Below are 23,710 nucleotides of genomic sequence, written 5' to 3'. Positions count from 1 at the left end.
AATCCGTCTGTCTCTCTGAAACATAAAAATCAGCAGTGAGCCCTTTACAGTAATTTCCAAACCTGATATGATTCACCATTAATTGCCAACAATATTAGATTGTAGAGGTCCAGAATTGTTCCAAGGTGTCAGACCACAGACATGGGGAAATATTCCAATATCTGTCTCTGGTAAAACTATAGGATCTCGACACATCTGTTATCCATAGAGATTTTGTAATGATAACCTAGAGCTATTAGGAAAAGTATAGACCCTCCTGTGACAGCCAGCTCTGCTAAGACAGCCAAGAAGCATTCCGTATATTATGTATAATACCACAGGAATATAATTGTTGCAAAATTATTCAGAAGTATTACATGGGTCACAATACAATTTATTTTTCAAACTGTGTCAGGCAGGTGTACTGACGATAAATAGAGAAGGTTGAAACCTTTATTATTTGGTACATGCGTGTGTATGACCTTTGAAGCGGCCTTTGAAATGTTGAAGTACTACTCTTCATTGTTCTAATTCGATAATGCACTGACACTAAAATTAATTGTGAATAAAGTTATCATCACTACGGAATATTAGTTATAGTGTCTGAATGAATGAATATGATTTATTAGTTATAGTGTCATGATAGAATGATCAAGTGCAAAATGTAACATTTCCCTTTTAAGAAAAATATAAACTAGTTAGAGATGACGTCTGCTGCGCAGTGGCGGGGGGGTTCACTGGGACTAGAGAGGGAGCGTGAAACGGTGAGTTGAAATGGCAAGCAAGTAAACTTAATTTGTCTGTCAAATAAGTCTTCTACGAGAACCTGACTAGAGAAACATATTGGTGTTAGCTAGGAAGAACAGCTAGATATTTGATAATTAGTGTTTTTGACCAGTTTGTGGAGGAATTCGTAGCTAGTTACTCCCTGAAGCGGTGTGTGTGTGTATGTGTGTGTTACTGTCTGCACTCCCATTTTTAGTCAAGGCCAGACGGAAGGGCAGGCTAGCTAATGCTCTGCTAGCTAATTTAGTACGACAGTGAGGTATGTTCGCATATGAAATCTAACGTTACACTGGAGCTGCATAAAGACAATTGAAATGTATAGACAAAATAGTATAGCATTTAGTCAATGAAGTGTTTGGTTTTCTGTTTTGATATTGTGCATGGAAGCGCAGGAATGTGTCGGCTTGCTAGCTAGATTGTGAAGTGGGCTCAGTCTAACTACTGGAAGGGGAGTTGGGTTCCTTGGAACGATGAAATCATGCAAATGAAATGTTTGTGGTCATGAAGATATTTTTTCTCAATTTAGCCTACTGGTGTATTCTGACTGCAAACCTGGTGCACAGAAGGCAAATGTACAATGCACTTTATGCTTGCGTGTTTTCCTGAATTTGGCTGAAGTTAATTTCCTAACTTGGCTAGTTGCGTTTGCTAGTTAGCTTCAGTTGTAGATGTTTGCTTGCTAACGTTAGCTGGTAAAACGCGTTCATAGTTATGTGTCTGATATCCCGTTTTGGGAAGTTAAAGTAACGCTGTCCAGCTAGCTTACTGGACTGTTAAGGGTTACAGCCAACTAGCTCATGGGCATCCAAAGTAAAGAAACAATAGTCTACTTTTAATACAGTTACACACAGTATTGTGTGTGGAATATAGTGCTACCTTTTAACATGGAACGTTCCAAAGTATGTTCCAGCACGTAGTCTGAGCCTCGTGCTAGGTTAAGATTTGTGCCACTAGCCAGTTAGCTTGCTACAATTATTAGCTAGCTAGCTAACACTAGCTAGCTACGCTTAGTTGGACCAGAGCCGGCCTGGTAGCTAGTTAGAATATTTTTGATAACAAACGAATAACCTTAACATTAATCATAACGCTAGCAATGTATTCTGAACACTTTTATTACGCCGGTAGTAGCTAGCTCTACTAATCTGGTTGGCTCCCGTTGACCTGACGGGGCTGGGTCAATTGCTTCCTTGCTTGCTAGCTAGCTAGTTTATTAGCCATCTAGCTAAATTGGCTCCAGGTAAGGATTGCCAACTACAATGGCATAGTCAATGTTTCAGCAGAAGCCAGGCTAATGTTAAAGACGGGCATCTGTGAGCATGGTGATGAGATGAGAGGTCAGGCTATTTCCACTTCCTCTCACAGTAGCATGCAGTCTGGGGTGTTGTGGAACAGTTTATTTTAGTTGTTAATTTCCATTATATCAGCATGATTAATACATTGCTGTCTGGAAAAAGGACGTGGAGACTAACACCACTCATCTGACAGTTACCGATCTTTTCCTAACTCAGTAGCCTAAGTTATTTAGTCTTTCACCGCCTTTCTCTGCTAGTTTCAGCCCTCTGGTGTCAGCACTCCTTTCAAGTCTTCCCCTCGGCGATCAATAAAGTATCTACCTAGCCGATACCCTACCATCGCACTCATGATATGGCCTTGTGATGCTCATGCTCCATATTATTAGGCTAGTTAAATAATCTGAGTCAGTATCACCAGATAGACGTCTGTAATCCATTGAAATGGAGGCTACAGCCAGAGGTGGGCATTCCTATTGAGCTTATATGGAGATGCTGAATGACTTGCTGACTCTCACCCAGGGTTTAACTGTCATTAGTGTCTCTGTCATTTCCCTGAGATAATAGTGGAAAGATTTGACCATAAGCCTCTTGAATGAGTAATAAAGAATGACATGAATTAGGATATCCCTATTTGACGCTATGCAACTTTGTGACGCTATGCAATTTGAGTTGCGTAAATGTTCACTGGTTTCTCGCCCTCGTTTCAAAGCCTCAAACCGCTGGTGGTGCAGCGTGGTCTGGAATGTCCCTGCCAGTCCTGTGACTCAGACGGGAAGTGGAGGCGAGCAGAAGCATCAGTGATCTGTGGTTTTCAACAAGCCGTGCCGGAGAGATAAGCCGCGTGTCAGTCACAGGCCCTGTGCTGCTGCTGAGTCAAGCGGTCTGACGGCTCCATCATTGTCACAGTCCCTGGACGAGGACCAGAAATTACATTGTATCAAGACCCCAAACCCTCCCCAAGATGGTCCTCATTCATGAGGTCGTTGGTTGCCTGTAGGACCCATTACAGAGTCTCCACTTTCACTTTGTTTAGTTTGTAACTTGGCCCCGGGGCTCGCGTTCTGTGGCTTCCATCATCGTGTCCTCTGCTTTGTTGTAGCCTTACATGGAGACATACCTCCCGTCTTTAGAGGGTGAGTGATGTGGTGATGTCACAGAGGCGGTGAGCCTGTTTGTGGCTTGTGGATTTAATTCCTTATTCGTTGGTGCCCTGAGTGAATGATGGGCAGTGGTTTGGGGCCTAGTTGTTTTGTCAGGGAAGATGTTGTTGAATTGGTGATGGAGTTTAGTTTTTTTGGGGGGGACAGATGTCCTTACATGGCCGTGTGTGGGGGTGCACGTGCTGTGCACAGGCAGGCTGGGCCGCGCACAGGAGGAGCGCAGCTTGTTTTTCGGCTATTCAAACACTCGGCACTTATGTGCACTTTGTGTCAGACCAGCCGTAGAGTTGGACAATCGTCAAGAGAAAATGGTGCTGGGAAGGTGAACTCGGGGTAGGCAGAAATCTTGGTGGCGTAGCACTCCACATTGTGTAAAATTTATGATTTTTCCGTTCTGTCTTTTGCGGTCGTTTTGCTCAACCAACTAGATGAAATTGGCCTTGGCTGTTTCCACTAGTTGACTGGGACTGTTTCCTTGACGGACCATTATTTATGAAACATGATGATGGTAATCATAATCCACAAGCACTGCCTAAGTTGTTATAGTCATAAACCATTGCAAGGATTTACTACAGAATTTTCATATTAGAATAATGTTGTTTGATCCAGTGACAAGATGGCCTTGCCTAAATTCGTTTCCACTCAGAGATGCGTGTCAGCGTGTGTCCATGTGTGTAGCACCTACCTCCCTCGCAAATCAACACACTTTGTATGTTCAGGATTTTTATTGACCATGAATTATGTAGGTATGGCTTGGGCCTGGTATCCCACTGGGTGGTCCCCTGTGACTGTTGAGGTCAAGCTGCAACGACCCCGGAACGTCTCTGTAGCCTTACCTAAGTGTGTGTGCGTGCGTGCGTGGTGGTGTGTGTTGAGAGGAAGGGCGTGCGTGAGTAGAGGATCCTCCTAACAGATGTTTTCTATAACGTCTTTGCCCTAGCCTTAACATCCCAGACCCTGCTTCCTAGCCTTAACATCCCAGACCCTGCTTCCTAGCCTTAACATCCAAGACCCTGCTTCCTAGCTGCTCTCCATCAACATGTGGACGACTCCCCTAATTGGCGAGATCACCCAGCTGATGTTGCATTATGCGCCAATTAATATCAGCTGTCCCTTAATCCAGATGGCTGTCCCTGTTCTGTACCCTCCGGTGTCCTCTCCGTGAAGCCCTGCGTTGTTGGCGGTCGGGCGGCGCCACAAGCGTATTACATAGACGCTCTGACATGGCGTGCTGGGCTGCTTGCATGTCTGAGGCAGCCAAAGGATTGTGTCATGGGGGCGCGCGGCCAAACCAGGCATCTCTATTGTGAAGGCAGCTGCAGCTGGTTCGCGTTAAAGAGAGAGAGGTCACACAGTCCTCACCTGCTCCACCCCTGAGCTCCACTCAGGGGTGTTCCCCGCGGTCACGCCGGCTCTCGTCTGAACTCGCCCTCGCTGCTATCCTACGGCTCTCGTCTGAACTCGCCCTCGCTGCTATCCTGCTGGAAACTGAGAAACCCTGGACCCCCTCCCCCTCCGTCCTCTAGAAAACCAAAAGCTCGATTCCTCCTTTTCTATCTCACTCCTTCTCTTCCTCTTTCTCCTTGTCTCTTCACCGCCCTCCCCTCCCCCTCTCTCCCTCTCTCTCCTTCTCTTCTCTCTGTGCAGACTGTTGGGCTGTCCGCTGAAGTGATCCCGCCATGCGTGAATACAAGTTAGTGGTGCTAGGCTCGGGAGGTGTGGGCAAGTCCGCTCTGGTGAGTATCCGGCCCTCTCCACCTCTCTTGTAACTCAGGATAAGTAGCCTAACCTCACTATCAAGGAGTATCAAGTAGCCTCATTGTAATGAAGTGTACTTCTCGATTGCAGTGCCACGGTCTAGCACTTAGTTTACCACTTGACCTCACTTGATCGAACCCTTTTGGGCTGAGATGGTCCGCCGTGCTGATGACTGTCAGTGCTGGAAGGCTAACCTGTTGTTAACGGTGTCTTCCAGACAGTCCAGTTTGTTCAGGGGATCTTTGTGGAGAAATACGACCCAACAATAGAAGACTCCTACAGAAAGGTCGGTGTCCCCAGAGAGGTCAACCCTGCCTGGCCACACGGCAGCTGGGAAGCCTGCTGAATGTGCAGAACTTTGGAGCGCATGGAGCTGCTCTTTTCTCTCTGTCTCTCTCTCTGTCTCTCTCTCTCTACCCCCCCCCCCCCTCTTTCTCCCTCTCTCTCTCTCCCCCTCTCTCTCTCTCTCTCTCTCTCTCTCTCTCTCTCTCTCTCTCTCACTCAACCCCCGATCTTTCTCTCACCCCATCCCTCTTCCTCTCCCACTATCTCTCTGCGTCTCACCTCTGTCCATCTGCCCCTCCCTCTCCCCCCCCCCCCCCTCTCTCTCTCTCTCTCTCTCTCTCTCTCTCTCTCTCTCTCTCTTCCTCTTTCTCACACGCTGCCTTTTGTTCCTTCCCCCTGCAGCAAGTGGAGGTAGACGGGCAGCAGTGTATGCTGGAGATCCTTGACACCGCTGGCACAGTAAGTGAACGCTGCTCAGCATCACTGATAATCAGACACGCCCCCGAGTTCAATGGGCTTTAAGGAGTTCCCATGACGAGATCTCCTGGAATCTTTGGTCTCTGCAGAGGTCCCTGTAAGTCAAGCGCAATGTGCAAATCCAGTAGCAAACGGGATCACACCCACACATTTCAGTGCGTAGTTTGAAAGACATGAATTGGCATCAGGAGTGTCGTTAGATACAGGCCACTGTTCGACCGTGAGAGCCAGGGTATAACCCAAGGTGATGAGATGAAGGAAATAAACATCCCAACACTGGTATAACTAGGGCTGGGTATCGAGTCGAATTTCAAGGATTCACAAGGTTCGGAATCGATTATCACGATTCAATTCGTTTCGATTTGATTTGATTCAATATCGATTTGGTTAGTGTTACTCAAACCTGTAGCTGTAACCTTAATTACATGACTGCCAAGTTATGCAACACATCAATACTAGGGCTGGGTGTCGATACTGAATCATTTGATTCAGAATCGATTCAGAATCGATTAATCGATTTTTTAAAACCCAGCCCTAGGTATAACCCTGCTTTATTGCAACGTTCCAATAGGGATGTAACGATAACTGGTTTAGTGATAAACCGTGATAAAATTTGATTAAATTTATCGCAATAAAAACTAAACTAAAACCGTGTTTGATTACCATGCTTTGAAAAACTCACAATGTAAATACAGTCCAGCACCAACAGTCACAATGTAAATACAGTCCAGCTACAGTCTCCCAGACGCATTATTTTAATGTTTATGCAAACAAAAAGTACAGTGCTGCTAATTTTATTTGTGGTTTTCAATATAAAACTTGATGAAACGAAGATTCATCATATGATACCCAGCACCTGGCTATATGCTTTTTGATGTGCGTACACTACTCTTCAACCAGAACTCACGGTGCGCACGTGTGTGGTCCTATAGGAGCAGTTCACGGCGATGAGGGACCTGTACATGAAGAACGGTCAGGGCTTCGCCCTCGTGTACTCCATCACCGCACAGTCCACCTTCAACGACCTGCAGGACCTGAGGGAACAGATCCTGAGAGTAAAGGACACAGAAGATGTGAGTAGATACAGAGTAAAGGACACAGTAGATGTGAGTAGATACAGAGTAAAGGACACAGTAGATGTGAGTAGATGTCTTAATACAGAGTAAAGGACACAGAAGCCGGAGTAGTCATCTTTGACTGGTTTACTCATCCCATCAGCTAGCCTGTCTCTCCCAACTTGTTGTTCATGACAGTAGGAAACAGGAGAGGAAGTGTCATCTTCGTACTGTCTGATTAGCATATTCACACGTCTTTGTACGTATCACATCTCTCCAGACCCCTCATCCCTTCCTCGGCTCTCCTGACTCATCCCTCTCTCCTCCTCCTCTCTTGCTCCTGCCGTATGTGACGTCTCCAAGGCACCCCTTGACTTTGGGGAGGATGCCCTTTTTTGGTGTTCTCTGCAGAGGGAACGTTAACAACTCCCCGCTCTCTCCCTCTCTTTTTTCCTTCTCCCCATTTTCTCTCTCTCTCTCTCTCTCTCTCTCTCCTCTTCTCTTCTCTCCCTCTTTCCTCTCCCCTCTTGCTCGCCCCCCGCGCTCTCTCTCTCTCTCTCTCTCTCTCTCTCTCTCTCTCTCTCTCTCTCCATATCTCCCCCTCTCCCGTTTTCCAGCCAGCCCTATTGGGTTTGGGTCGACCCAGGCGCCTCTCCTCATAGGAGGGCGGGACCAAGCTCTCTCTGCCTGCCAATAGGGCTCTCTGGACTTTGTTTTAATTGGCCTTTCATCGCCTGTCACTCAGTTTCCCCCCGCTGGCCAGTCTTGCGGTCTGTGGTCTGGCGCTGTGTGTGTGCGTGTGTGCGTGCGCGCATGCGGCTGATCTGACAGACATGATGTGTCAGCGGTGAATGTCCCGACTTCATAAGGAGGGGGACTCCTCCTAGAACCTCCTCCTAGAGCTGCGCCTCAGGGGTCGGTCAGAGGATCAGTAGCTCTCGACCAGGACGACGGCCGCCGCCTCTCCTCCTCCTCCTCCTCAGCTTCCTCACATCCAAACAGTCGCGCTTATCTGGCGACCACAGCGGCTGCCCATCGCCCCCCCACCCCCCCGATGAGTTCAGCTGTTAGCTCCGTTTATCGTCTGCCGCTTGTCGCAGGAATGCACCACCAGGAAACACTTTCTGCGCAGTTTTTTTTTAAATGTATTATTATCTGGAAAGAAGGGGTGGTTACGTTTTGGAGCGCTGCGCTTTCTGACTGCGAGCGCTTGATGGAATGGGAACTCCATGTGCCATTTAAGCCACTGCAGGGCGGGAGAGTGTGCTCTCACTGGGCTGGGCGAACGAGCCCACTTGTCCAGACTCTTATTTCGGGAGGCTGTGGCTCAGGAGGTAGAGCGGGTCGTCCGATGATCGTAGGGTCAGCAGTTCGAACCCCGACCACATGTCGAATCGTCCACAGGCAAGACTCTGAACCCCAAATTGCTCCCAATGAGCAGGCTAGCACCTTGCATGGCAGCTGCACCATTGGTGTGTGAATGGGTGAGAGGCCTTCATTATAAAGCGCTTTGGATAAAAGTGCTATAAAAGTACAGTTACCATTTACTTATCACACCATAGCTCTGATCTGACCTGTCCAGTGATGTGTGGTACACACATGGCATAAAACCATAGTCTTTTTTGCCTGCCAGTCTGTTTTTCACTGAGTAGACTAGACCTATGAAATGAGTCAGTGTCACCCGGGGCTGAATGGAGTGATTGACCGCTAGTCACCTCTCTTAATGCCCTGCTCTCACCGTGCTGTCGTCGCATTCGTCTTGTGACTCCGTTTGTCCCAAGTCCCCCTCTGTCTCCGGCCCTCTGAGAGGTTGGTCTAACGCCTGACTCCATGCCTGCTGGAGAGCCATCTTGGTGGAAAGAAGGAGCTGTGTGAGATCTTCCACCTCCCATGCTGACTCTGGGCATTCTCCACGATCCCTCCCTCCCTCTGTCCCTCTATCTCGGCCTCCATCTCTCCATCCCTCCCCCCATCTCTGGAGCTAGTGTGGCGATACGTATCTCTGGTTCTACTTGGACCTCTAGAAAGGTTGTCCCCTAAAGCCGTGCGGCATACTTGCTGTTTAACAACGCGCACGCTGAGACACAAGCGCCTATTCTGTGTCGCGTTAATGTCCGAGGACATGCGCAGCCCACAGGAACGCAGGAGACGCCTGATAGGCATCTGTCGTACGTGTAGTTTAAAGCAAATACACGTCAGGCTCTGAGGTTTGGAGGACATGGGATCTGTAGTCCTGAGGTTCTTTAAGTTCTGAGAATCTATAGTTCTGAGGATCTGCCGCTGGAAGGATCTGCCGTTCGAGGGAGGATCTGTCGTTCCAAGGGCTTGTTTGGAGACCAAACACGGAGCACCAACGGGCCAACCTCCACGGGGCTAGTCCAAACATCCCGGCTTCCTGTCGTCTGCCCCTCAGTCGGGTGTGAGAGAGGGGGCTCTGTGTGTTCCCCCCGGCCCAGCTGCTCTGGGAGGGACGGTGAAGGAGGGAGAGGAGTCTGTCCGTCAGCCCCCGGGCGTTGTCCTGTCTCTCTGTGGCAGTTGTCCTGTCTCTGTGGCAGTTGTCCTGTCTCTGTGGCAGTTGTCCTGTCTCTCTGTGGCAGTTGTCCTGTCTCTCTGTGGCATTGTCCTGTCTCTCTGTGGCAGTTGTCCTGTCTCTCTGTGGCAGCTGTGATGCTTGGCTGCCCCGGCCACTTACTCACTCAGCTTGGCAGATGCCACCTCAGTGGAACTTGATAACAGACCCATCTTGGTTAAGTTAGTGTAGTTACTCCTAGTTACTAAGTAGTTTTTTTCTGCTGACCTTCATGGGTACTACCTGGGGGGGAAAAAATCCTTCTGACATGTTTGTTAGACACAAAGTCGGTGTTCTCACCCCCACTCCCTCTCATTTCTGTCAAACACACACACTCAACGTTTGCTTTTATTTCCTCACACCCGGCCCGTCTCATTCCAGCGAGCAGCTGGAGCGTAAGTCCAGTACAAACACGGCGGGCAGGAAACCGATGGTTATCACGCAGGGGCGGGCTTATCATGCAGGGGCGGGGCTATCACACAGGGGCGGGGCTGTCCCCGTTTCCTCCACGCTCTTCACCCACCGTCCAGATGAGCCCCTGCTCTCTGAACGGGCTTCCTTCCCTCCCTCCCTCCCTCCCTCCCTCCCTCCCTCCCTCCCTCCCTCCCTCCCTCCCTCCCTCCCTCCACTCTACATAAATGACTGATCTGATACGACCTACATTGGTCAGAGCTTTGTAGAGAGCACAGGCCTATCCAGCCATGCTAGATTAGAGATTAGGCTAACTCAAGGAAGAGAGGGAGGGAGGTAGACAAGGAAGGAAGGAAGGAAGGCATTCGTTCGTTCGTTCGTTCGGAGAATGTCAGGATTTACCGAACACTTAACTGTCTGGATTTAACACTAAACAATCAGGATTCATGGAACACTAAACTGCACAGGGCTGCTACCAAGGTTGTTGTGATAGGGAGGTAATCGTTTAGCAAGAAATGTTAGAGCCTACGCTTGCAGTTTGCTTTGAAGGAGATGAAAGCTTGCCTGTTCAGAATACATTATCAAAAAACCCCACCTCAACTTATTTCCAAATCATTGTGTATTGTTGTTTTGATCTAATGTATTCATCCAACTCATGACTTTTATCTCTTCCCCCCCGCTGCCTTCTTTTCCTGCGCACCTCCCCCCTCCTTCCAAACATGTTTTCTTCTTTCTCTTCCATCATCCCTCTCTAGTTCCATCCATCCATCCATCCATCCCATGCTTCTCTCATTTCTCCATCTCCTATTCCCTCCATCCACTGCTGCTCTCTCATGTACAGTTCTCTGGCAGCCAGCAGGGCAGCAAATGTCATCTTCTCTTCCATACTCTTTCCTTCTCTCTCTCTCTCTCTCTCTCTCTCTCTCTGTCCCTAGATGACAGGTCTAACGTCTTCCCTCTGTCCTCTCCTGGTCCTCAGGTGCCGATGATCCTTGTGGGGAACAAGTGTGACCTGGAGGACGAGCGCGTGGTGGGGAAGGAGCAGGGACAGAACCTGGCCAGACAGTGGAACCACTGTGCCTTTTTAGAGTCCTCCGCTAAGTCAAAGATCAACGTCCTTGACGTGAGTACCCGGAAGACGCTGGCTACCGCTGACATTTTGTGTGCATGATATGTGGTTACTGATGCTGAGGTAATGTGTGGTCGAGCATTGTCTTATAAGCCTGTGTGGGGTGTCATTAATAAGCTTGTGTGGGCTTATAAGCCCGTGTGGGCCAGACACCATTAAAGGTGTATGTCAGTAAAATACAAAAAATAATCTGGAAAAAGAAATCATGCAATGACATATCAATTTTGTATGAGGTACAGTAGAGGTACAGTAAATACTTAATGAAAGAATAGTGTTTGCACACCCACAGTGCAGTTTCACTCATCCACCTGCTGTGTCTCCTGTCTGCGGTAGATCTTCTATGACCTGGTCAGACAGATAAATAGGAAAACGCCTGTGGAAAAGAAGAAGGCCAAAAAGAAATCCAACTGCGTCCTGCTTTAAGCCCCGCCCCCTCCCTCCCTGCCCCTGCAGCATCTGAGCCCGGTGAGTGGGATGTGAACATGCCAGCTAGGGTTGCAAATTTCAAGGAATTTCATTAATCGATAACTGTTAAACTTAACAAACGATAGTCGATTAATTGATAAGAACGTCCCACGCTGGACTGCGCTTTGCTCGCTTAATTTTTGTCGTCTTCCACTGTTGTTGAAATTTCTTGACATCCCAATTAGCCTTTACTACATGGCGTGGCGTCCTCATGTGCAGTCAGACCTTAAATCATGATTACATTTCATGCAACTCCCGTTAATAACGTTAGTAAAAAAAAAAAAAAGTTATGTTCCATTAAGAAGCAATTAATCGAGTAACCAAATCTTACTCAAGTATATTCTTGTTGGCGGTTAATCAACAGTCGATTAACTGTTAACATCCCTAATACCAGCGCATTGATGCCTCCGTCATCAGTGCATGGACATCACCGGTCATCCGGTCAGAGGAAGGGTGTGAACACTCACACATTTGGGAAGATGTTTTCGCTGTTCCTCCGACTGGATTTGGACCCAAAAAATGTTATGCCTATTGGCTGAAAGAGTTAGTCTGTCAAAGCAAGTACTCCTGCCCACTATGAGCCTTGGAGATGGAAGGAAGGGCAGACTGACCTGCAGAGGGAAAGTGAAAGTGAGATTGTGAGATCAGGATGGTCTCACAAGGATAGAATATTGCTGCTGTGCATGTTTGTTTTGGGACACTGCTGGCTGTTACAGATTCACTTCTCTTTATTGTAGATTCTCACAAACACACAAACATGTACACAGGCGCACACACACAGGCGTACACACACACACGCGCACACACACACACAGGCGTACACACACAATCCAAACTCACAGCATCACTGTTTGGAATCATACCAACATCTGAGGGCCACCTACCAGCCCTCTGTCCCCACACAACCAACCCACTGGGCCGAAGCTAATGGGATTATAGCACTGGGGAGACTGTGGCAGACACTCATCTCAATTAGCCAGGCTGGGGGCAAACACTCGGCTAGCCAGGGAGGAGCACTCGCCTAGCCAGGGAGGAGCAGACGCTCGGCTAGCCAGGGAGGAGCAGACACTCATCTCCCCTAGCCAGGGAGGAGCAGACACCCGGATATAAACATGTTGTCCCCCATGCATGTTCCTTTCTGGTAATGGAGTGGAAATTCCATATGAATATATGAAATGTTTTAAGTATGATTCATTTTATGTGCATAGTATTGAACTCCCAGAGCTCTAAACTCGGCTTAAAGAAAGCCCCCTGAGCACCTTCCTGCATCCCGAAAATCCCACATTACTCTCCTCAATTGTCATGCAAGTATGCAATGTGCACCGGTTAGTTTTGTTCATGCGTCGTGGCAACATGAAGCAGATGTAGTTGTGCTGTTCCTGCATTTTTGAAATGGCCGATCGTCTGCAGGTAGATCAAAGGATTCAGTGTTTGTGTGACACACATGCAGCTTCTATTCATTGTTTCATTTGCCCTGTTTCCCGTTCTGAGAGAAGCTTGTTCCGTATAGAGTGCGTAGTTCAAAGTGCCCTGCTAACAAGCAGGGAATTCCAAAACAGAACTGTGTGAAGCGGGTCAAATCAAATCAAACTTTATTTGTATAGCGCATTTCATACACAGAGGCAACACAATGCGCTTTACAGAGAGCAATGGGAGGGTGGGCATAGGTCCCACCCCTACATATTCCAGAGTTAAAGCCACGACCCTGTTATCCCCAGGACTGTGCGTTCCCGCGCCATGCTTTTGACATGACAATGATTTCACAGAAAATTTAAACGATTTTTGTTTTAAATCAAGGAATCACAATTTACTTAACGAAAAGGCCAGTTATTAAAGGATTGAAACTTTTTATTTTTATTAGAACAAAATAGCCTGCAATGTGTCGTGGTGGCCGCACAGTCAAATGATTTTCTAATTAAAATGTTAGAAATGTACAATGTAAATGCATCATTGAAAAACAAGATATCTATATCCACGCATTAGATGGGCTTTTTACAGTGTCTGTTGTGTCAGAAAATATCAGCACATACTATAGCCTACTCAGAATGACTCACCGCAACAGCCTCCCATAAAATGCAAAAAATCAGGGGCTTTCACGGATATCAAATATCTATAATATCTGTTAATAGGCTATTTAAACAAATAAACAATTGACAAGCACACGTTGGCATCACACTATAAACAATTAATAGTACTTAATATAAGAAAATAATTTTGTGTGCTCAAATTTTTGTGACTCAGCAGTAAACCGTCAAAATATTGGACAGACAGGAATAAGGAATAATCTAATAGTTGTGGGTGTGAATTGTATTGCAGAAATAACCACCAAGGGCAACTGCTGGTTTCGTTCTCATAACTTTAGAGATGTCTAAAAGTGCACAGACAAGCAAAATATAGTCTGCATACTGCAGAAAATAAGCATTCTCTTCCTTCAAATATTTTCAACCCTTACAATAGGAAACAGTAGCTTATTGTGTTGCGTTATTACAGTCAATGTAGTTTTTCAGCATGAGGTTGGCAACTGCAGGTTGAAGGAATAAGCAATTTACAGGACTATTCAACATTTGGAATTTAGTTTAGTTTATTGTGTTTAAAAAGGACAGTGTGCACATACATGAATTGCTTCGGTTAAAACAAGGAGATGCTTTGCACCAGATTTAGCAAGGAAGCTAATTTCCATATGCAGTCCTTACAAAGAACATGAACACAATGAATACACAATCTGCCGTGTGGACAACAAAGGACACCATTCGTTAAACGAGGACAGTACATAATAAAAGAACGTTATGATGTATACCACAATAATACTATAACTACTGACAAGCATACATGCAAGTATACTTGCATGCATGCATGCATGCATGCATGCATGCATGCATACACACACACACACACACACACACAGGTATCCTGACACATGTCTGTCTGTCTATCTAAATATTTTACAGTAAAATTTAAGAGAACTAAAGTGCTTCATGACTAGCGATGTCCTACAGTCTAGGGGTGGTCAGTGCTGACAATGTTGGTTACTCAAGATACTCTTCCTAACCATATAGGAGAAGCTACGATGGTTAGCGATGTTTTAATATCCTCAGGGAGCCTATTCCATTCGACTATGGCCTTATAAGAGAAGGCGGTTTGACCGAAAGCTGAGGTATGTTTTGGAAGGCTACAGTTGCCCCTGGAGGTGGACCTAGAGACTCGGCTAGTCGTCTCTGAGCGGAGCTGAATGAAAGTCTTCAGAGGAGGAGGGGCCAAATTCTGAATTATCTTGTGCACCAGGCTCATGTTAGAATAGACAATTAGGTTGTCAAAACTGTTGTTGTCGTACTTCTCCAGTATTCTACAGTGGTGATACTGCCACGACTTCCTATCTAGAACCTTCAGACTTTGTCCGTAGAGTGATCTTACTGGGTTTAGGGCAGACTTGTTGGCCTGAGACCAGCACACTATACAGTACTGGACATATGGTAGGATCAATGTGTTAAGGTAGGTCTTGGCTGCCTCTACTGACAGAGTTCCCGATGTGCCGGAAGTTTGCTATATTATATTTAAGGACATGACACATCTTTTTGATGTGTTTTTTGAAGGTCAGCTGTGTCTAAGGTAACCCCTAGGTATTTAAACTCTTCTACGTTTTTAATCTGATGACCCGACACATAAATACATGGATGTTGACTTTGAAAAGTAGATAGTGACCGTTTTCTCTGTGTTAAAAGTGAGGCAAGATTGGCTCAGCCATTCTGTTACCTGTTCCAACGCTGCAGATAGTTTAGCAGCAACTGTCTCACTGTTTTTCCTGTGAGCATACAGGACCGTGTCATCCGCATACATCAGAGTATCAACTCCTTTACAGGCAGCAGGGAGGTCGTTGATATAGAGACTGAACAGCAGTGGTCCTAGGATTGAGCCTTGCGGCACTCCCATGGTACAGGCACTCGGGGTTTATAAGATTTTGACACACTGGGAGCGGTCAACTAGATATGACTGTAACCATTTAAGTGTGTTGACAGAGAGTTTAAAGTTAGAGTTTAGAGAGGAGTACAGTGTGGTTGTGTCAAAAGCCTTGCGAAGGTCAAGAAAAACGGCTCCAACCACCGCTCCCTTGTCAAGGTTCCCCTTAATGACCTCGAGGAAGTAGCAACATGCTGTGGAGTGGTTTGCTCTGAAGCCGTATTGCATGGGATCTAACAGATTCCATTTGATTAGCTGATCTGTGAGCTGTTCAGCTACAGCCTTTTCTAAGAATTTAGAGGTAGCAGGGAGAATGCTAATGGGCCTGTAGTTGCTTACTTCCTTTCGGTCGTTAGATTTAAATATTGGTGTTACAATAGCTGTTTTCAGGTTAGAGGGAAACGGATTCCTTCAGAGACAGATTGACAATGCATGCGGGGACAATCTTGACAATGCATGCGTTTACATAGACCTTCCTTGTGATTTTTAAGAAAAAACTGATTCAAACCCCAGGTATCCTTTGCTTTCGAGTTGGACAGAATGGCCGGATTAACGCTCCCTATAAACTAGGAAAGCCATTTGGCTATTTCAATGGCATTAACACACATTTAAAGTATTTACAGGACAATATCACCCATTATAAGCTATCCAATATACCCTGCGTGCCAAGCAATCTAACTGAATTGCGACAATAGCAGCTCTGGAATGGGGCTGGCATTGGGGCGAGACCGTGTGAAGCTTTGCAGAGCTGGATTTCATTGGCCCGTGTTATTCAGAGCCTCAAATAGTGTACGATGGCGGAAGTGTTGGTCTCCAACTTCTGAGTACCGATTCAGATTCAGAAAACTTTGTCGTGACAGAAAATTGTCTTAGACTGGCTCAACAGTCAACACAAGTTAGCACAACACAACTCAGACTGAGAACATACAGTACATTCCTAAAACCAACACAGGGTATCATTAAAAATAAGCATAATACTACATAGTGCTTGTGTAAGAGTTCTTCCTCATTGTTTGTTTAATATCTTTATGGCAGGGGGAATAAAGGAGTTCCGATAAGTGTTTTTCTTGGCGATAACTGTTTTTTTTGGCCAGGGGGACTCTATAGCGGCGGCCTGATGGCAATAGCTGGAATGACTTGTGCAGGGGGTGAGTGAGATCCTCTGTATTGAGGTTAACTTTCCTTCCAACTGCTTGGGTCTGGAGTACTGATGGTTGAGTTTGGGTGTTGCCAGTTATTTTACTTGCTTGCTTGATGATCCGGAGTTGGAGTTGAACCAGGATGTGATGTTGAAGGTGAGTACAGATTCAATGAGTGATTTGTACACAGCTGTTAAAATGTCCTTCCTGACATCAAAGCTCCTGAGTTTCCTCAGCAGGAACAGGCGTGGTTGTGCCTTCTTGTACACTTGAGTCAGTGTTTTGGGAGAAAGACAGAAGGCTGTCTATCTCTGTGCCCAGGTACCTGAAGGTCCCTACCTGCTCCACTGCCTGCCCATTTAGCCTCAGGGGTTCAAATCATATAAAACTTTATTTGTATAGCGCATTTCATACACAGAGGCAACACAATGCGCTTTACAGAGAGCAATGGGAGGGTGGGCGTAGGTTCCACCCCTACATATTCCAGAGGGAAGCAAAACAGTTTCACCCAGGGGCCATAAAAGTGAGCTGTAAAAATTCTTCCCTGACCTCTCAACGAGACGATCGAGCAAGCTCCTGGAAAATGTTTTGTCTATTGGATAAAAACATATACAGAGCAGTAAACATGGGCTAAACACTTCATGAGAGAGACACGACTAACAGGAGAGTGCACAAATGGTTAGAGAAGTTGGTTCAGAGAGAGTGTGGGGGGAATCAGATGTCCACCTCCCCCCACAGCACAGCTCCTTTGTCCTGGAGATGTTGAGCTCCAAGGAGCTCTCCTTTATCCAGGACATCAGGTGTCTACCTGCTGGAGGTATGCAGACAGGGAGTTCTCATCCTTGACGTGGGTCACCAGAGTCATATCATCTGCATATTTAAAAAGTGATGTCATCGCTATTGCAAGTTGTTGTTTGTGTAGATGGAAAATAAAAAGGGTGCTAAAACACAGCCCTGAGGGACTCCAGTGTTTAAGACCATATTTATGGATTTAAAGCCATTGACCACCACATGCTGAGGCCGGTCCTGCAGGAAGTCCTTTATCCACGGGATCAGTGTTGGGTTGACTGATAATCCTAGAAGGCGGTCGCACAGGATGTGCGAGTCGACTGTGTTAAAAGTCCATAAATAAAATCTGTGTGTGGGAGCGTGGGGAGGCCAGGTGTCTGCTTACTGTGTCCAGGAGGGTCAGACGCGTCCTCCACCCCTTGCTCCACTTTATAGGCAAACCTGGAGTGGGTCAAACCTGTCTGCCACCATGGTAGTGAGGTGGTCACTCACCACCCTCTCCATGCACTTGCAGAGTATGGATGTGAGTGCCACTGGTCTGAAGTCCTCATCTCCCTGGCATTGGGCTTCTTTGGCACAGGTCTGATAGAGGACTTCTTCCACACCTGTGGAACACATCTGGAGTCTAGGAGCAGCTGGAACAGCTGAGTGATAACATCCCCCAGCTGAGCAGAGCATTCATCCAGCACCCTGCCATTGAGCCCGTCCGGGCCAGGGGCTTTGTGAGGGTTGATGTGGCCCAGTATGGATGTCACCTTCCTTTTGTCCACTGTGATTTGAAGGACTTGTGGGGCTGGTGAGGGTCCAATCATTCAGGGGGGGCGGCTTGTATCTGCTGTAGTAGACATTTTGCTGCTCTGCGAAGGTGGCGGGGTCAGGGCATTGGATCTGGGCTGGTTCCTGGGCTCTGCCCATCATGGTATCTAAGTTCTTGCCATGCCTCCCTTGCACGTGGTGAATTTTTCCTACACTTTGTTTGTATATATATAGTGGAGTTTGGCCAGCCTGGTCTTTCTCCTCAACTCACTATTGAACTCTCTGACTCTCTCACTGTGTGTGTCTCGCTGTAGGAGCGCTGCCTTTTTGTTGTTCAGGCAGTGTTTCAGGTCCTTGGTGACCCAAGACTTGTTAAGATACAGCTTGACTTGTTTTGATGGTGTAACAGTGAGCGCACACAAGGTGAAGTTGGAGGAGATGGTGACCGTCAGCAGGTTTAGGTCCCCCTCACAGCTTTGGAAAAATATTCCCCAGTCTGTGATCTCCATGCAGCCCCTTAATGCTTCCACAGAGTCCTTGTTCCATACTTGAATGTTTTTTATTTATATGTTGTCTGTTTTCAATTTTTGTCTGTAGTTTGGAAGCAGCAGAATGACATTATGGTCAGGACGGCCGAGTGGTGGGCGGGGCTTAGAAACATGGGCACCCGGTATGTCACCAAAACACAGATCTAGCGCTCTGTCAAGTCTGGTGGGCGATGAAATGTACTGTTCCAAGTTTGGGAGTAGTGTGGAAACATCACATCTGTTGAAATCCCCTCGTAAAAACACAGGCTGTTCGCTGCTCCCATTTACAGCTTTGTTGTAACAGTCAGCAACGCGTTCTGGCCCAAATGCGTTGTTGGGCCCAGGGACATATGCTAGAATAACTGATCTGTGTAAACTCTCGCAGTAGATAGAATGGTCTAAAGGACAGTCATGATTTCATGGTGCTTGCTGCACTCAGTCTCTCTGACTGTGAAGTTAGTAGCCCACTTGCTGTTTACAACCATGCAAAGCCCGCCCTCAATTGACTTCCGTGTTTCCCCAGTGTCTCTGTCAAAGCGAATTATGTTAAATCCGTCCAAATCCGTCCGTCCGATGTTTGTCAATGCAATATCTCGGGAACGCATTGATGGAATTTCTTCCCCTTTGGTACAAATGTTCACTGGCACTCAAGGATGAACTCCTTAGATCGTGGGGGTCAAAGTTCAAGGTCACTGACCTCACAATGTGTTTTTGGCCTGATTAACACAATATCTCAAAGGCTTAATGGAACTTGTTCATATTTGGGTAAAATTTCCAGTTGGACTAGAGGATTAACTGATTACATTGTGGGGGTCAAAGGTCAAGGGTCACTGACCTCACAAAAGGTGTTTTTGGCCTGTTGAACACGATATCTCAAGAACGGCTTGACAGAATTTGTACATATTTGGCCAAATATGCTATCTGGTTACTGGTGGGATTTTCATTACAGTACTGTATCCTACTGTGAATAAAAACAGAACTGTATGTTGCCTGTAGGCTGTAGCCTACTGTCACGTTTCCTTTCTTTGTTACTCTAATGTCGAGCATAAAACGCAAACGAGTCTGCTGCGCGAGAGCTTCGTTCCTTGGTAGCCAGAAAGCGCGACAGCAACCTGAAGCAGCATCGAGTCATTTTTCGTTCCCAGTTAATGGACTTCAGGAACACAGACGTGTTGTGGGCATGTGGATTAGCCTACAAGACCTACTGTATTTGTTAAATAATAGCCTACAGCCTAGGCCACGTTGGCCTACATCGGTTGTTTTAGAGACTTTCTTTTAGGCTACAATAGTCTAAGACACGACAACTTGTCTGTCATTTCATTTATTTATTTATTGATTATCATTTGCTCTAATTGTTCTAATGTTGGGTTGTTTTTAGGCTATACCATTTTGTTCTGCGAATACAGTAGCCTATCGATGCAGCGTACGCCTCATTTGAGAATAAAGTACTGTTTGATCAAAGCACGCACAAAGTGGACATTCGTTTATTTGTATTATAGGCTACTGTAGGTCTATTATAGGCTAGGATATGAGTTTAGTTGGCTATTTGATTGCAATTTTGATGCATTTTCACAAGTAATTAAGGGTATTTATTGGTCTATTAGGAGTCTATTTGAAACAAGTATACCACTTATTGAATTTGGTGCATTTTAACATAAGTTTCAGTCATCCGGACATTTCAGAGATACGAACGACCTTCGGCCCCGTTGGGTTCGGATAAGTGGGGTCCTACTGTATATATATATATATAGTGTAGTTTGATTCCGCACTTCATATTTACGGGAAACGCAAAAAAACAACCGTAAAAACATACAAACACACAGAGAGCCGTACGTCGCTAGTCGCTCAAGCCCGATGCATGGGGTGAGAAGACGTGACGTCTTCAATACATTGACCCTTTTAATATTTTACTTCTGAGGCTTGGAGCCCATCAGAACCAAAAGTTTGAAAAAGTAACCAAATTTGGGTCCAACTCCTGTTGCGGGACGGAAGGACAAACATGGGCAATTTGATCATGTTCAAGATCATCTATTGAATCTATAAAAAGGTTATTATTTAGCAGGGCTCCTTGTCCAGTGCTGGTCCAGGGGTCCAGTGCTGGGAAACCAGTGGCAGTTGGTGACAGTTGCTTGTTCTGCTTCCTCTTTCTCCACCAAGAAACTCCCTTTAAAGGGGCAAAATACTCTGTTTTTTCATGTTTAGATCACCAAATGATTCCCGAGCGCGGCACCGCTGCTGCTCACCGCTCCCTCAGGGGATGGGTCAAATGCGGAGAACAAATTTCACACACAAGTGTGTGACAATAAGTGGGACAACCAAAGTTTATGAAATATATATATATATATATAGCAGGGCTTCCGAGTTTCCAGCCACAGCTTCACTAGTATGCCCTCCATATCTATAACACAACTCTTCTGGTTACACATTGACCATTACAAGCAGACTGTGCAGCTATAATTCTCCTTCATCAAACACAATGTCACACGATAGGCAGAAGGAAATAATCACATCTGGTACTAATGTCTGTCAGGCCTTAAGGGCCCAACAGCTAAGTTACATCTTGGATGTCCAGAGACAAGGGAACATACTGCGGCTAGGCCATTTTTACAGGCTTTGCACACGCACATATAAAACAACACGATATTTGCATACATTGGTATATTGCAACATTGATCTTGGGCTTTGGGATTCTTGACTATTTAAAAAAAAAAAAAACTGGCACCAACGGTGGTGTTACGTGCCTAGAAAGGATAACAATGTTCCAACACAAGTCGAGAGCTTACATCGGTAGCGCAAGCATCTAAGCGCGTACCCAAACGTTGATCGCAGAAATGGTGGGCGCTGCATCGCATTCCGAGACCCAGAGACTCCCGACCACAGCTGAACACACACAACCTAGCCATACTCTGATCTATCCAACGTGACAAGGAAGAAGGCACAGCAGAGGATGTACTTCCTGAGGCAGCTGAAGAAATTCGGACTGCCAAAGAAAATGATGGTACCCTTCCACACCTCCATCAGTGAGTCCATCCTCACCTCCTCCATCACCATCTGGTTCTCCACCGCTACAGCCAAGGACGAACTGCAGCGCGTCATCCGATCCGCCGAGAAGGTGATCGGCTGCAACCTGCCCTCCCTCCTGGTCCTGCACAACTTCAGGGTCCTGAAGCAGGTCAGGAAGATTGATGCCGACTGACCCCTCCCAACCCGACCACAATCTCTTCACGCCGGCAGGAAGCTGCGGTCCATCAGGACCACGTCCGCACGCCACAGAGGCAGCTTCTTCCCCACGGCCATCAGCCTCTTCAAGGCTCTCGTCCCCCTCTGACTCCTCCCCGCCACCATTGAGACACTGTTGAGAGACACTTGCACATGATCACTGAATACTGTATAGGACGCACCACACTCGCATATCACGCCACATACACCATATACACACATACTCACATACACATAACACTCTGCACACTCGGTGTATAATCACTGGCTGCACTACTTTTTGTACATTGTTTTTTCTTAGCTTATCCTTTTTTGGGCTAGCATTTTGTTCTTGCTCTTTGCACTGTCCTGTCTTTGCACTGTCCAGTCTCGTCCCTGCACCCTGTCCAATGTTATCTCCATGTTATGCACCACGACCGAAAGCAAATTCCTAGTATGTTGAAAAGCTTTATGGCAATAAAACAAATAAAACAAAAGTCCTATTCTGATGATTGAACTCCCTGTCCTTGATTCATGTTGTGACATACTATAACTAATGATAATTATGTCTACAATGCACCTAACCTTGATGATAAACCTATTAGAATCCTAACATTTAGAACAAGCAACTAACCTCCTCAAGCTCTGAGCTTTTGTGGATTTGGAAAGTAGACGGGTCCCTGAGTGAAATAGACTTTCATAGACGTTGTGTAGCCGCTTCTGTACGCGATGCGTGTCCCTCCGTCCGTGTGTGTGCATTTCCTTGTCCGTTTGTAGCGCGAGATGTAGACCAAATTCCCTTGCACACCAGAAGAGGGCAGTAAAGATTACTCATAAACCTGCAGCGCTTCCTTCACCGCCTGAGTGCGAGTCAATCGGGAAAAATGAATTTTTGAGGAGCGCCACCGGGTGGTAGACTCTGGTACATGGGTGACCGAACGAACAAACAAATTAAAGTACTGTTCTAAATGTCCACTCCACCCAATTTCATCTGGTGTGGGACAATGAGCAGAGAAAATGCATTGTGGGTAAATGGCCAGCAGAGGGCAGTATAAACCCAAGTATATCTGAGGAGAGCCCCACTAACTGACTCACCGCTTGGTTTCCCCATCCTCTGCCCTTAGAATGCTGTAATGAAGAACTGTTGCGCTGATTGGACCGTGCCAGCATTCCGACATCCCTGCCCCGCCCTCAGCAGCAACCATAAACGGAACAGCTGACCGATTGGCTACCGTCAAGACCAGGACTCTCCAATGAGAGAGAGGAAGACTCGTATCTCCCTCCTCTCTGGATTCCTCTGTTTCAACATCTGTGTGACCCCCCCAGGGACAATCTCCACCCCCCTCTAACACCACCACCAGGAACTCTCAAGTATCTGAAAGTGGAAGTGTTTGTTGTCTATGGTCTGGTTGAGAGTACTCTTTTTTTTTTTTAGGGTTTGAAAAAAACAATAGAATGAATAAAAAAAACAAAAAAAAACACTTCAGTATTTTCATCTTTGCAAGTCTAGCGTTTTTGAAGAGCTGGAAGTTGACTTTAGTTGTATGATTATAAATATCTTCAAAAAAGCATGACCACATCTGTTAAGTGTAGATGTTTCAAGTGAACTCAAGTGGCAGTAAGCTGTTTTTTTTTATTTTTATAGCCATACACCTATTCTCCATGCCAGTCTTGTCAATGGTTGATAGATCAAGGTCCATCTATGTCTTTTTGTTTTCCCTATGTTCATGGACTTTTCTCTCCTGCAAATATCTCTCTGTGACTTAATTTTATACTCAGTCATTGGGATTTCATAGTGCCCATAATATATTCTAATGCCATTTTTTGCATAATAATGCTTCAGAAAATGGGTCTTTTATAGAAGGAATATGGGGAAAATAAGGATTGATTTCTATGTCTCTGAAACTAAAATATATTATACTAAACCAACTCTAATAATGCTTCTTGTGTTTTTCTGTCAAATGATGTTCCAGCTTTTATG

At 46.2% G+C, this 23,710-nt stretch overlaps 1 protein-coding gene across 1 annotated transcript; it reads left to right on the top strand.

Moving 5' to 3' along the window:
* The first annotated feature begins 704 nt into the window (after positions 1-704).
* On the top strand, positions 705-23,710 carry LOC311311052 (ras-related protein Rap-1A-like). The gene is made up of 8 exons (XM_084440675.1): positions 705-743; positions 4,865-4,953; positions 5,193-5,261; positions 5,663-5,719; positions 6,670-6,810; positions 10,752-10,895; positions 11,235-11,366; positions 22,854-23,710. The coding sequence occupies exons 2-7, from the start codon at positions 4,897-4,899 to the stop codon at positions 11,322-11,324; spliced, it is 558 nt and encodes a 185-aa protein (XP_084296801.1). The 5' UTR covers positions 705-743; positions 4,865-4,896; the 3' UTR covers positions 11,325-11,366; positions 22,854-23,710.

The sequence above is a fragment of the Borostomias antarcticus genome (assembly GCF_949987555.1).
Source record: "Borostomias antarcticus genome assembly, chromosome: 7".
Classification (NCBI taxonomy): domain Eukaryota; kingdom Metazoa; phylum Chordata; class Actinopteri; order Stomiiformes; family Stomiidae; genus Borostomias; species Borostomias antarcticus.
Note: the sequence above shows the minus strand (reverse complement) of the source record. Positions and strands in the feature narration are given on the sequence as shown.